The sequence below is a fragment of the Heptranchias perlo genome, chromosome 26 (genome assembly GCF_035084215.1).
Source record: "Heptranchias perlo isolate sHepPer1 chromosome 26, sHepPer1.hap1, whole genome shotgun sequence".
In the NCBI taxonomy this organism is placed as follows: Eukaryota; Metazoa; Chordata; class Chondrichthyes; order Hexanchiformes; family Hexanchidae; genus Heptranchias; species Heptranchias perlo.
In genome coordinates this window covers 12,974,815-12,987,641 of record NC_090350.1, presented here as the reverse complement: position 1 = coordinate 12,987,641, position 12,827 = coordinate 12,974,815, and the positions used below count along the sequence as shown (strand labels likewise).

The 12,827-nt window shown below is 43.7% G+C and overlaps 1 protein-coding gene across 2 annotated transcripts in view; it reads right to left on the bottom strand.

The window, feature by feature from the left end:
- The window catches only part of LOC137342512 (ephrin type-A receptor 7-like), a 362,022-nt gene that overhangs the window by 93,641 nt on the left and 255,554 nt on the right, over positions 1–12,827 (bottom strand). For both annotated transcript variants that reach the window (XM_068006436.1, XM_068006435.1), the window contains exons 5-6: positions 4,132–4,298; positions 534–538 (exon numbers count right to left, since the gene is read on the bottom strand). In XM_068006436.1, coding sequence (XP_067862537.1) covers positions 534–538; positions 4,132–4,298 — 172 coding nt within the window. The remainder of the gene's footprint in view (positions 1–533; positions 539–4,131; positions 4,299–12,827) is intronic.

Sequence of the window (12,827 nt, the reverse complement as noted above, 5' to 3'; positions counted from 1 at the left end):
GAGATTTATCTACCTTGATGCGCGTTAAGACTTCCAGCACCTCCCTCTCTGTAATATGTACACTCCTCAAGACATCACTATTTATTTCCCCAATTTCCCTAACATCCATGCCTTTCTCAAAAGTAAATACCGATGCGAAATATTCATTTAGGATCTCACCCATCTCTTGTGGTTCCGCACATAGATGACCTTGTTGATCCTTCAGAGGCCCTACTTTCTCCCTAGTTACTCTTTTGCCCTTTATGTATTTGTAGAAGCTCTTTGGATTCACCTTTGCCTTATCTGCCAAAGCAATCTCATGTCCCCTTTTTGCCCTCCTGATTTCTCTCTTAACTCTACTCCGGCAATCTCTATACTCTTCAAGGGATCCACTTGATCCCAGCTGCCTATGCATGTCATATGCCTCCTTCTTCTTTCTGACTAGGGCCTCAACTTCCCGAGTCATCCAAGGTTCCCTACTTCTACCAGCCTTGCCCTTTACTTTATAAGGAATGTGCTTACCCTGAACCCTGGTTGACACATTTTTGAAGGACTCCCACTTACCGGACGTCCCTTTGCCTGCCAACAGACTCTCCCAATCAACTTCTGAAAGTTCCTGTCTAATACCATCAAAATTGGCCTTTCCCCAATTTAGAATTTTAACTTTTGGGCCAGACCTATCCTTCTCCATAGCTATCTTAAAACTAATGGAATTATGATCACTGGTCCCAAAGTGATCCCTCATTAACACTTCTGTCACCTGCCCTTCCTTATTTCCCAAGAGGAGGTCAAGTTTTGCCCCCTCTCTAGTCGGGCCATCCACATACTGAATGAGAAATTCCTCCTGAATACACTCAACAAATTTCTCTCCATCCAAGCCCCTAATGCTATGGCTGTCCCAGTCAATGTTGGGAAAGCTAAAGTCCCCTACTATTACCACCCTATTTTTCTTGCAGCTGTCTGTAATCTCCTTACATATTTGCTCCTCAATTTCCCGTTGACTATTTGGGGGTCTGTAGTACAATCCTATCAACGTGATCTCTCCCTTCTTATTTTTCAGTTCTACCCATATCGACTCAGTGGGCGAACCCTCGGATATATCCTCTCTCACTACTGCCGTAATGTTCTCCCTAATCAAGAACGCAACTCCCCCTCCTCTCTTACCTCCTGCTCTATCTTTCCTATAGCATCTGTACCCTGGAATATTTAGCTGCCAGTCCTGCCCCTCCCTTAGCCATGTTTCAGTAATAGCTATAACATCCCAGTCCCATGTACCCATCCATGCCCTGAGTTCATCTGCCTTGCCCATCAGACTTCTTGCATTGAAATAAATGCAGTTTAATCTTGACTTCCCTTGGTCTTTGCCGTGCTTTCTCAGACCATTTGTCCGGTCATGTTTTGTACACTCTCCCTTCCTGCCTTTTGTTTCTGTCACCACTTTACTTCCCACTGACTTCCTGCATCGGTTCCCATCCCCCTGCCACTTTAGTTTAAACCCTCCCCAACAGCACTAGCAAACACTCCCCCTCGGACATTGGTTCCAGTCCTGCCCAGATGCAGACCGTCCAATTTGTACTGGTCCCACCTCCCCCAGAACCGGTTCCAATGTCCCAGGAATTTGAATCCCTCCCTCTTGCACCATCTCTCAAGCCACGTATTCATCCTAGATATCCTGTCATTCCTATTCTGACTAGCCCGTGGCACTGGTAGCAATCCTGAGATTACTACCTTTGAGGTCCTACTTTTTAGTTTAACTCCTAACTCCCTAAATTCAGCTTGTAGGACCTCATCCCGTTTTTTGCCTATATCGTTGGTACCTATATGCACCACGACAACTGGCTGTTCACCCTCCCCCTCCAGAATGTTCTGCAGCCGCATGGTGTCAAAACTTCCTGGGGAACCTGGTGAGAGACGGCTGAGTGGCCAAAGAGGCCAAGATAAGGATTCTTGGTGGACTGGGAGGAGCCGGAGTGCTTCTCCGGGCCCCGCAACGATTCCTTGGGTCACCCCAGCCTTGGCCTTCACTCTCCCTCCCAACACCGGCATCAGTTTAGAAAGACCTCTCACCCACCCCACCCTCAGCTTTAGCCAGATGCCGGAGACCGTTCCCTTGGGTCTCCGGCTACGCCCGGTCCCGCAAGAATTCCCACTCCAGCCTGCCCGCCTTGACGTCATTCCCACCGGCCTCCACTCGACTCTCCGCGGGGGTTTCTCCCCCCCCCGCCCCACCCCGACTAGCATCCTGCCCCACCCCGAGTTAAAATCGCAGCTGATACAAATGAGAGTATTTATTTATGAGTTGGGACACGATACGTTCTCTCTGGGAAGATCTTGGATCACATGTGCCAGCTCCTGTTCCCCAACGATGCAAGCAAATCTCCCAAATATGGAGTGAGAAGCAGTGCGGTGGGGATAGAGGAATCCTGCAATAATGGGCAGCAGGCATCAGCACCGATGATTCTAAATACTCCTGGAAGACTTGCTGCATGGAAATCAAATCGTAATAATTCTGCAGCTATATTAATTTTCCAATCAAACGTTGCTATGTCTGGATTTTACTTCAGTTTCTGAGAGCAGAATAGTATGACTCGCACAAAGTCCCACTTTTCTCTGCTGTGTAACAGCTGCACCTTCTAAAGGCCACAAATTCAGACTCACTGTCTGGGCAGAGCTTCCACTGAATTACATTACATTACATAGAATTTACAGCAAAGAAACAGGTCATTTAGCCCAGCAGGTCCATGTCAGTGTTTATGCTCCACGTCAGCATCTTCTTACTCAACTTCATCTAACCCTATCAGCATATCCTTCTAATCCTTTCTCCCTCATGTACTTATCAAACATCCCCTTAAATGCATCTATGCTATTTGCCTCAACCACTCCATGTGGTAGAAAGTTCCACATTCTAACCACTCTCTGGGTAAAGAAGTTTCTCCTGAATTCCTTTTTGGATTTATTAATGACTGTCTAATATTTATGATCCCCTAGTTTTGGACTGCCCGACAACTGGAGACATCTTCTCTACGTCTACCCTATCAAACCCTTGATATCATAATGTTAAAGGCCTCTATTAGGTTACCCCTCAGCCTTCTCTTTTCTAATTAGATTTGTTCTAATTAGAACATTGACTATCCACTGGATAGATGGCAGGATCTAATAGTGCTTTGAGGAACATGAGATGAGACTAAGACACTGCACCAGGCACATGAACATAGACACATACAGAATGAAAAATGCCTTTTCTAGAGAAAAGAGACCCAGCCTGTTCAGGCTTTCCTGATAATTATAACCATCTCGAAGCTCATTGCATCTAAACTTTTGTGGAAGACATACAGGTCCAAAATAAAAGCACATTCTTATTGATTAACTAACCATGTCTTCGTAATCTACAGAATGGAGCAACTTTGCCTTTAAACTCTTGTGCATTATGAGCAGTGCTTCTGGGGTAGCGAAAGGTTTTAATCAACAGAAGGTCTATACAAGGGGTATCTTTGGTTTCAGTAATAGGCGATCAACTTTACAGACTTTGCAACAAAATGAGATATGCCAAACAAAAAAAAATCAGTAATTTCTACACCCTCAATAGAACCCATACAGTACGCATAGTCAGAAAACCTGAAGTTTTGTGCTGTGTTTGTATATCTCAAATCAAGCCTGAGTGCTAAAGGCTTGATTTGAGATATACTTGAGTATGTGATATTGCTCCTTTTACTATTTAAAGTGTGACACCCCTGCGTATCTCATAGCATAGTTATATCTAGGTTCTGAAGTCACTCGTTTTGAAAAGGTCAAAGCATTTTAGTTGTTGAAGTAGATAAAATGGAGTTCTACACTTTGAAGTCCTCTTTAGGCTTTGTAAATATAGTACAATAATACTCCTTAAATGTAGTAAAGATTTAGAGCAGGAATATGGTCATACACTGTTAATTTATTTTTTATTATATTAACAAGCTGCCCAATTTGGATAACTGGCCTTTTATATTGTGCCTAATTAGAACATTGACTATCCACTGGATAGATGGCAGGATCTAACAGTGCTCTGAGGAACATGAGTTGAGACTAAGAGCCAACACTCAGACACTGCACCAGGCACATGAACGTAGACACGTACAGAATGAAAAATGCCCATTTTTTTTTTCCTTTCAGTGTTACTTACGCTCCCCTAATGTCTGCACCTCAATGCTTGGGCTGTAGTTCCCATAGTTAGTGGATGAAAAAGCTCGGACTTGAAATACGTAGAGTGTTCCAGGCTTCAGGTTATTAATGGTCACGGTTGTTGATGCGGTTTTTACAGTTGAGTAACTTTGATCATTCTGCTCCTGTAAGAAAAATGTACAAGTTTCAGTGAGAGATCCAAACTGTAATTTACTGACATGAAAAATCTCCCACACTGGGTCACTGAAGGATGGACAGATCAATAACAGTACTAATAATCAACAACAGATCTATAACAGTACCAATAATTAACAGATCAATAACAATACTAATAAAAATCAACAGATCAATAACAGTACTAATAATCAACAACAGATCAATAACAGTACCAATAATCAACAGATCAATAACAATACTAATAAAAATCAACAGATCAATAACAGTACCAATAATCAACAGATCAATAACAGTACCAATAATCAACAGATCAATAACAGTGCCAATCAACAACGGATCAATAACAGTACTAATAAATAATCAATAACAGATCAATAACAGTACCAATAATCAACAGATCAATAACAGTACCAATAAAAATCAACAGATCAATAACAGTACTAATAAATAATCAATAACAGATCAATAACTACTAATAATCAACAACAGATCAATAACTACTAATAATCAACAACAGATCAATAATGCTGCTTACTGATAACTTACAAAACATACACATGCACACGCAAACACATGCGCACACGTATACACATGCACAAATACACACGCACAAACACACATACGGCTTCTGCACATTCCCAACATTCAACTTTGAAAACAGCATCTGATAAGGGAAGGTCTTTCACGTGAATATTCAAAAGATGACATTAGGCTGGCCAGCCTTGTTAATTGATCTAATTGTCTTAAGAGTTATGTTCACTACATTATATCACCTCAGATCCAAAAAAAAAGAGAAGATTTTACAGAGTTGAAACAGAATGATAAAGAGGCACGGGAAATCCATTCCCGAACCCTGAACAAACAGGCTAGGAAGTCTCATTGAAGTGTGCAGGTCATCTTGCCAAATATTCATTTACAAGAAAAATTGCATCTCAAATCTTGATCACATCTTTTCTGATCGTTAGTACTTAATACAAGCAATAATTTAAGTCAATATGCCAAACAAGTTTACAATGAGCAACTTCACAATGAGACTGCACCCTGTTAGCCTTAAAGCTATTTCAAAAATTGGAATCAAAACTATTTTTTCGATAGGCTCAACACAGATGCAATTCCTGGGTTTAGAATATTGAGTGATTTAGAGAGGCAGGAGAAGCCAAAACTACTCTAAATGGAAAAAAAATATCATTGGAGGGCATGAAACAAGCATGATAATATTGAAGGAAACGGGTATTGTGGACACAGAAATCATTTGTGCAACAACAGTATAGGAAAACACGAGGATGTGATTAACCGAAGAAGCTCTGGGCTAAACTGAAGAAATAACTTCTACATACTTGGAAGTGTCACTGATGGAATGCCGTTCCATTTTGTGAGGGAAGTACTGACTCAGTGAAACACTTAAAAGGAGGTTGGTTCAACTTGTGATTCGGCAGGCAGCAGGGAGATATGGGTTAATAGGTAGGAAGATGCTGTTTGCTACAAGAGGACTTGTGATAAAATGGGTTGGATGGGTTGGATGGGTTGAATGGCCTTTTATCGTCCTACAGCACAGTATAAAGTGCAGGAATCAGAAACCATCAACTACATCAATTTTATAGTCCTCAAAACTGAATCACTTGTATGGGAACCAATTCGATTTTAAAGGACAATCTTTAACTCGTTAACTGTTTAATATTTCATTGGATCTGATATTGAGGGACAAGGTTATCAAAATGATGGCTGTTTGGGGAAAGAGACGGGAAGTCTAGATTTTTTTTTCCTACCATTTATTTTCTACTAATTCTCTCCCATCCTCCCCGTCCCAACACAGCCAGCCCATAAGTTCTAGTGGCTTCTCCTTCCCCCTCAACCCCCTACAGGGTCACCTTGTGCACCAAAGTTCAGTCCTTGGCTCCTTCTTATTCCTCATTTCTGCTCATCGAACTCCGTAGAGTGATACAGCGCAGAAGGAGGCCCATCGTGCCTGTGCTGGCTCTTTCAAAGAGCTATCCAATTAGTCCAATTCCCCTGCCCTTTCCCCACAACCCTGCATACTTTTCCTTTTCAAGTACATATCAAATTCCCTTTTCAAAGTTATTATTGAATCTGCTTCCACCGCCCTTTCATAACAAGTTGCAGCGTAAAACAAATTCTCCTCATCTCCCCTCTGGTTCCTTTGCCCATTATCTTAAATCTGTGTCCTCTGGTTACCGACCCTCCTGCCAGTGGAAACAGTTTCTCCCTATCTACTTTATCAAAACCTTTCATAATTTTAAATCTGATATTAAATCTCCCCTTAACCTTCTCTGCTCTGAGAACAATCCCAACTTCTCTACACAGGGTCACCTTGTGCACAAGGTTCAGTCCCTTATCGCTGCTACCATTCTAGTTAACATTTCAGGTCGCCTGAACCGTTACCTCTGTTTCTTTCTCCACTGATGCTGCCTGACCTGCTCAGTGTTTCCAGCATTTTCTGTTTTTATTTCAGATTTCCAGCATCCGCAGTATTTTGCTTTTGATTTGTTGTTGATGGGTAGTCTCACAGACACAGGTTGTCTGGTAGTGCCTTGTACAAATGGTCATTAACCATGTGCCAGCCTAGGCGGTGTGTTTCGCCAGGCTATTCTACTGCGGGGGGAACCTCACCGCCCTTACCAAACATCCATACACACAAACGCCCAGCAGGGATCGCTGAACAGTGATCAGGAGCAGGAACTTCGGCCAATTTTTCCCATCTTACCTCAGGGGTATTGTAGCTAACTGATGAATCCTTACCACACCCCCCAGCTGAAATCAATCAACAATGCAGGAGAACGATCTAACCTGACACCTTCCCAGTCTGTATAGCCCAGCTACTCATGGGTCATTACCTGCTGAGCCCTCGGGGGGAGGGGGGCATTGCTTATTTAATTGCATCTGGATCATAAACAATCATTTTCTTTTCGAAATTCCAACACATGTAGCTTACTGTAGAGTAGATGAGCAGGTTTTGATTGGCTGGCCAGTAGCAACTGGACCTCATGCAGTATTGGTCTCCTTATCTATGAAAGGATATACTTGCCTTCGAGGCGGTGCAACAAAGGTTTACTAGATTAATTCCTGGGACAAGAGGGTTGTCCTATGAAGAGAGCTGTGTATAAATGGGCACCTTCTGAATGCTTTCTGAGTTAAGTAGTTTGCAATTGAAAGAGATCACTCTTGCTAATGGCTACAATGCAGTGTTCATTGGGTTTGATTCTGGTACAGGGAGTTTTGAGGAGTTCTATCCTGTCCTTTGTATTTTTGGGTACAACCTGGCAGAACACTGAGTGGAGACGAGGCTGAGTGGGGGAAAGGAGGAAATCTCCAAACTGCAACCAGGATGAACTGATATTTTGGAATCACTTCACAAAAGAAAAAAAACATGAAAAATTACCTCTTCAAAACTTAAACACTCGGAGATGTATTTAAATCTCACACGCCAACAACAGCAACTTGCATTTACATAGCACCTTTAATGTTGTAAGAAGTCCCAAAGCACTTCACAGGAGCGTCATTAAACAAACTTTGACACTGAGCCACATAAGGAGATACAAGGAGATATTGGTCCAAGAGGTAGGTTTTAAGGAGCGTCTTAAAAGAGGACAGAGAGGTACATAAGATCATAAGAACATAAGAAATAGGAGCAGGAGTAGGCCATACGGCCCCTCGAGCCTGCTCCGCCATTCAATCAGTTCATGGCTGATCTTCGACCTCAACTCCACTATCCCGCCCGATCCCCATATCCCTTGATTCCCCTAGAGTCCAAAAATCTTTCCATCACAGCCTTGAATATATTTAATGACTCAGCATACACAGCCTTCTGGGGTAGAAAACTTCAAAGATTCACAACCCACTGTGTGAAGAAATACTTCCTCATCTCAGTCTTGAGTGGCCAACCCCTTATCCTGCAACTATGCCCCCTAGTTCTAGACTCTCCAGCCAGGGGAAACAATCTCTCAGCATCTACCCTGTCAAGCCCCCTCATAATCTTATATGTTTCAATGAGATCACCTCTAATTCTTCTAAACTCCAGAAAGTATAGGCCCATTCTACTCAATCTCTCTTCATAGGACAACCCTCTCATCCCAGGAATTAATCTAGTGAACCTTTGTTGCACTGCCTCTAAGGCAAGTATATCCTTTCTTAGATAAGGAGACCAATACTGTATGCAGTACTCCAGGTGAGGTCTCACTAAAGCCCTGTACAACTGTAGTAAGACTTCCTTACTCTTGTACTCCAACCCCCTTGCAATAAAGGCCAACATGCCATTTGCCTTCCTAATTGCTTGCTGTACCTGCATACTAACTTTTTGTGTTTCTTGTATGAGGACACCCAAGTCTCTCTGAACACCAACATTCAATAGTTTCTCACCATTTAAAAAATATTCTGTTTTTCTATTCTTCCTACCAAAGTGAATAACCTCACATTTCCCCACATTATACTCCATCTGCCACCTTCTTGCCCACTCACTTAATCTGTCCATATCCCTTTGCAGACACTTTGTGTCCTCCTCACAGCTTACTTTCCCACCTAGCTTTGTATCATCAGCAAACTTGGGACACTCGGTCCCTTCATCTAAGTCATTAATATAGACTGTAAATAGCTGAGGCCCAAGCACTGATCCTTGCGGTACCCCACTAGTTACAGCCTGCCAACCTGAGAATGACCCGTTTATCCCTACTCTCTGCTTTCTGTCCATTAACCAATCCTCTATCCATGCTAATATATTACCCCCAACCCCATGATCCCTTACCTTGTGTAACAACTTTTTATGTGGCATCTTATCGAATGCTTTTTGAAAATGCAAATATACTACATCCACTGGTTCCCCTTTATCTACCCTGCTAGTTACATCCTCAAAAAAACTCTAATAAATTTGTCAAACACGATTTCCCTTTCATAAAACCCATGTTGACTCTGCCCAATCATTATGATTTTCTAAGTGACCTGTTACCTCTGCCAGTGTCCCTGCCGACCATGTGTGCAAGGAAGTGTGTCCACCTGCAGCTACTGACCGATCGTATCTCGGAGCTGGAGCTGCGGGTGGACTCACTGTGGAGCATCCGCGATGCAGAGAAACTCGTGGATAGCACGTTTAGCGAGTTGGTCACACCGCAGGTAAAGGGTGTACAGGCAGGAAGTGAATGGGTGACCACCAGGCAGAGTAAGAGGTGCAGGCAGGTAGTGCAGGAGTCCCCTGTGGCCATCCCCCTCTCAAACAGGTATACCGTTTTGGATGCTGTTGGGGGAGATGGCTCACCAGGGGAAGGTGACAGCGGCCAGGTTCATGGCACCATGGCTGGCTCTGCTGCACAGGAGGGCAGGAAAACGAGTGGCAGAGCTATAGTGATAGGGGACTCGATTGTAAGGGGAATAGACAGGCGTTTCTGCGGACGCAACCGAGACTCCAGGATGGAATGTTGCCTCCCTGGTGCAAGGGTCAGGGATGTCTCGGAGCGGCTGCAGGACATTCTGGAGGGGGAGGGTGAACAGCCAGTTGTCGTGGTGCATATAGGTACCAACGATATAGGTAAAAAATGGGATGAGGTCCTAAAAGCTGAATTTAGGGAGTTAGGAGTTAGGAGTTAAACCAAAAAGTAGGACCTCAAAGGTAGTAATCTCAGGATTACTACCAGTGCCACGGGCTAGTCAGAGTAGGAATGACAGGATATCTAGGATGAATACGTGGCTTGAGAGATGGTGTAAGAGGGAGGGATTCAAATTCCTGGGCCATTGGAACCGGTTCTGGGGGAGGTGGGACCAGTACAAATTGGACGGTCTGCATCTGGGCAGGACTGGAACCAATGTCCGAGGGGGAGTGTTTGCTAGTGCTGTTGGGGAGGGTTCAAACTAATGTGGCAGGGGAATGGGAACCGATGCAGGAAGTCAGTGGGAAGTAAAGTGGTGACAGAAACAAAAGGCAGGAAGGGAGAGTGTACAAAACATGACCGGACAGATGGTCTGAGAAAGCAGGGCAAAGACCAAGGGAAGTCTAGATTAAACTGCATTTATTTCAATGCAAGAAGTCTGATGGGCAAGGCAGATGAACTCAGGGCATGGATGGGTACATGGGACTGGGATGTTATAGCTATTACTGAAACATGGCTAAGGGAGGGGCAGGACTGGCAGCTCAATGTTCCAGGGTACAGATGCTATAGGAAAGATAGAGCAGGAGGTAAGAGAGGAGGGGGAGTTGCGTTCTTGATTAGGGAGAACATCACGGCAGTAGTGAGAGGGGATATATCCGAGGTTCCCCCACTGAGTCTAAAGCGTAGAACTGAAAAATAAGAAGGGAGAGATCACTTTGATAGGATTATACTACAGACCCCCAAATAGTCAACGGGAAATTGAGGAGCAAATATGTAAGGAGATTACAGACAGCTGCAAGAAAAATAGGGTGGTAATAGTAGGGGACTTTAGCTTTCCCAACATTGACTGGGACAGCCATAGCATTAGGGGCTTGGATGGAGAGAAATTTATTGAGTGTATTCAGGAGGAATTTCTCATTCAGTATGTGGATGGCCCGACTAGAGAGGGGGCAAAACTTGACCTCCTCTTGGGAAATAAGGAAGGGCAGGTGACAGAAGTGTTAGTGAGGGATCACTTTGGGACCAGTGATCATAATTCCATTAGTTTTAAGATAGCTATGGAGAATGATAGGTCTGGCCCAAAAGTTAAAATTCTAAATTGGGGAAAGGCCAATTTTGATGGTATTAGACAGGAACTTTCAGAAGTTGATTGGGAGAGTCTGTTGGCAGGCAAAGGGACGTCTGGTAAGTGAGAGGCTTTCAAAAGTGTGTTAACCAGGGTTCGGGGTAAGCACATTCCTTATAAAGTGAAGGGCAAGGCTGGTAGAAGTAGGGAACCTTGGATGACTCGGGAGATTGAGGCTCTAGTCAAAAGGAAGAAGGAGGCATATGACATGCATTGGCAGCTGGGATCAAGTGGATCCCTTGAAGAGTATAGAGATTGCCGGAGTAGAGTTAAGAGAGAAATCAGGAGGGCAAAAAGGGGACATGAGATTGCTTCGGCAGATAAGGCAAAGGAGAATCCAAAGAGCTTCTCCAAATACATAAAGGGCAAAAGAGTAACTAGGGAGAGAGTAGGGCCTCTGAAGGATCAACAAGGTCATCTATGTGCGGAACCACAAGAGATGGGTGAGATCCTAAATGAATATTTCACATCGGTATTTACGGTTGAGAAAGGCATGGATGTTAGGGAACTTGGGGAAATAAATAGTGATGTCTTGAGGAGTGTACATATTACAGAGAGGGAGGTGCTGGAAGTCTTAACGCGCATCAAGGTAGATAAATCTCCGGGACCTGATGAAATGTATCCCAGGACGTTATGGGAGGTTAGGGAGGAAATTGCGGGTCCCCTAGCAGAGACATTTGAATCATCGACAGCTACAGGTGAGGTGCCTGAAGATTGGAGGGTAGCAAACGTTGTGCCTTTGTTTAAGAAGGGCGGCAGGGAAAAGCCTGGGAACTACAGACCGGTGAGCCTGACATCTGTAGTGGGTAAGTTGTTAGAGGGTATTCTGAGAGACAGGATCTACAGGCATTTGGAGAGGCAGGGACTGATTAGGAACAGTCAGCATGGTTTTGTGAGAGGAAAATCATGTCTCACGAATTTGATTGAGTTTTTTGAAGGGGTAACCAAGAAGATAGATGAGGGCTGTGCAGTAGACGTGGTCTACATGGACTTTAGCAAAGCCTTTGACAAGGTACCGCATGGTAGGTTGTTACATAAGGTTAAATCTCACGGGATCCAAGGTGAGGTAGCCAATTGGATACAAAATTGGATTGACGACAGAAGACAGAGGGTGGGTGTAGAGGGTTGTTTTTCAAACTGGAGGCCTATGACCAGCGATGTGCCCCAGGGATCGGTGCTGGGTCCGCTGTTATTTGTTATTTATATTAATGATTTGGATGAGAATTTAGGAGGCATGGTTAGTAAGTTTGCAGATGACACCAAGATTGGTGGCATTGTGGACAGTGAAGAAGGTTATCTAGGATTGCAACGGGATCTTGATAAATTGGGCCAGTGGGCCGATGAATGGCAGATGGAGTTTAATTTAGATAAATGTGAGGTGATGCATTTTGGTAGATCGAATTGGGCCAGGACCTACTCCGTTAATGGTAGGGCGTTGGGGAGAGTTATAGAACAAAGAGATCTAGGAGTACAGGTTCATAGCTCCTTGAAAGTGGAATCACAGGTGGATAGGGTGGTGAAGAAGGCATTCGGCATGCTTGGTTTCATTGGTCAGAACATTGAATACAGGAGTTGGGATGTCTTGTTGAAGTTGTACAAGACATTAGTAAGGCCACACTTGGAATACTGTGTACAGTTCTGGTCACCCTATTATAGAAAGGATATTATTAAACTAGAAAGAGTGCAGAAAAGATTTACTAGGATGCTACCGGGACTTGATGGTTTGACTTATAGAGAGAGGTTGGATAGACTGAGACTTATTTCCCTGGAGAGTAGGAGGTTTAGGGGTGATCTTATAG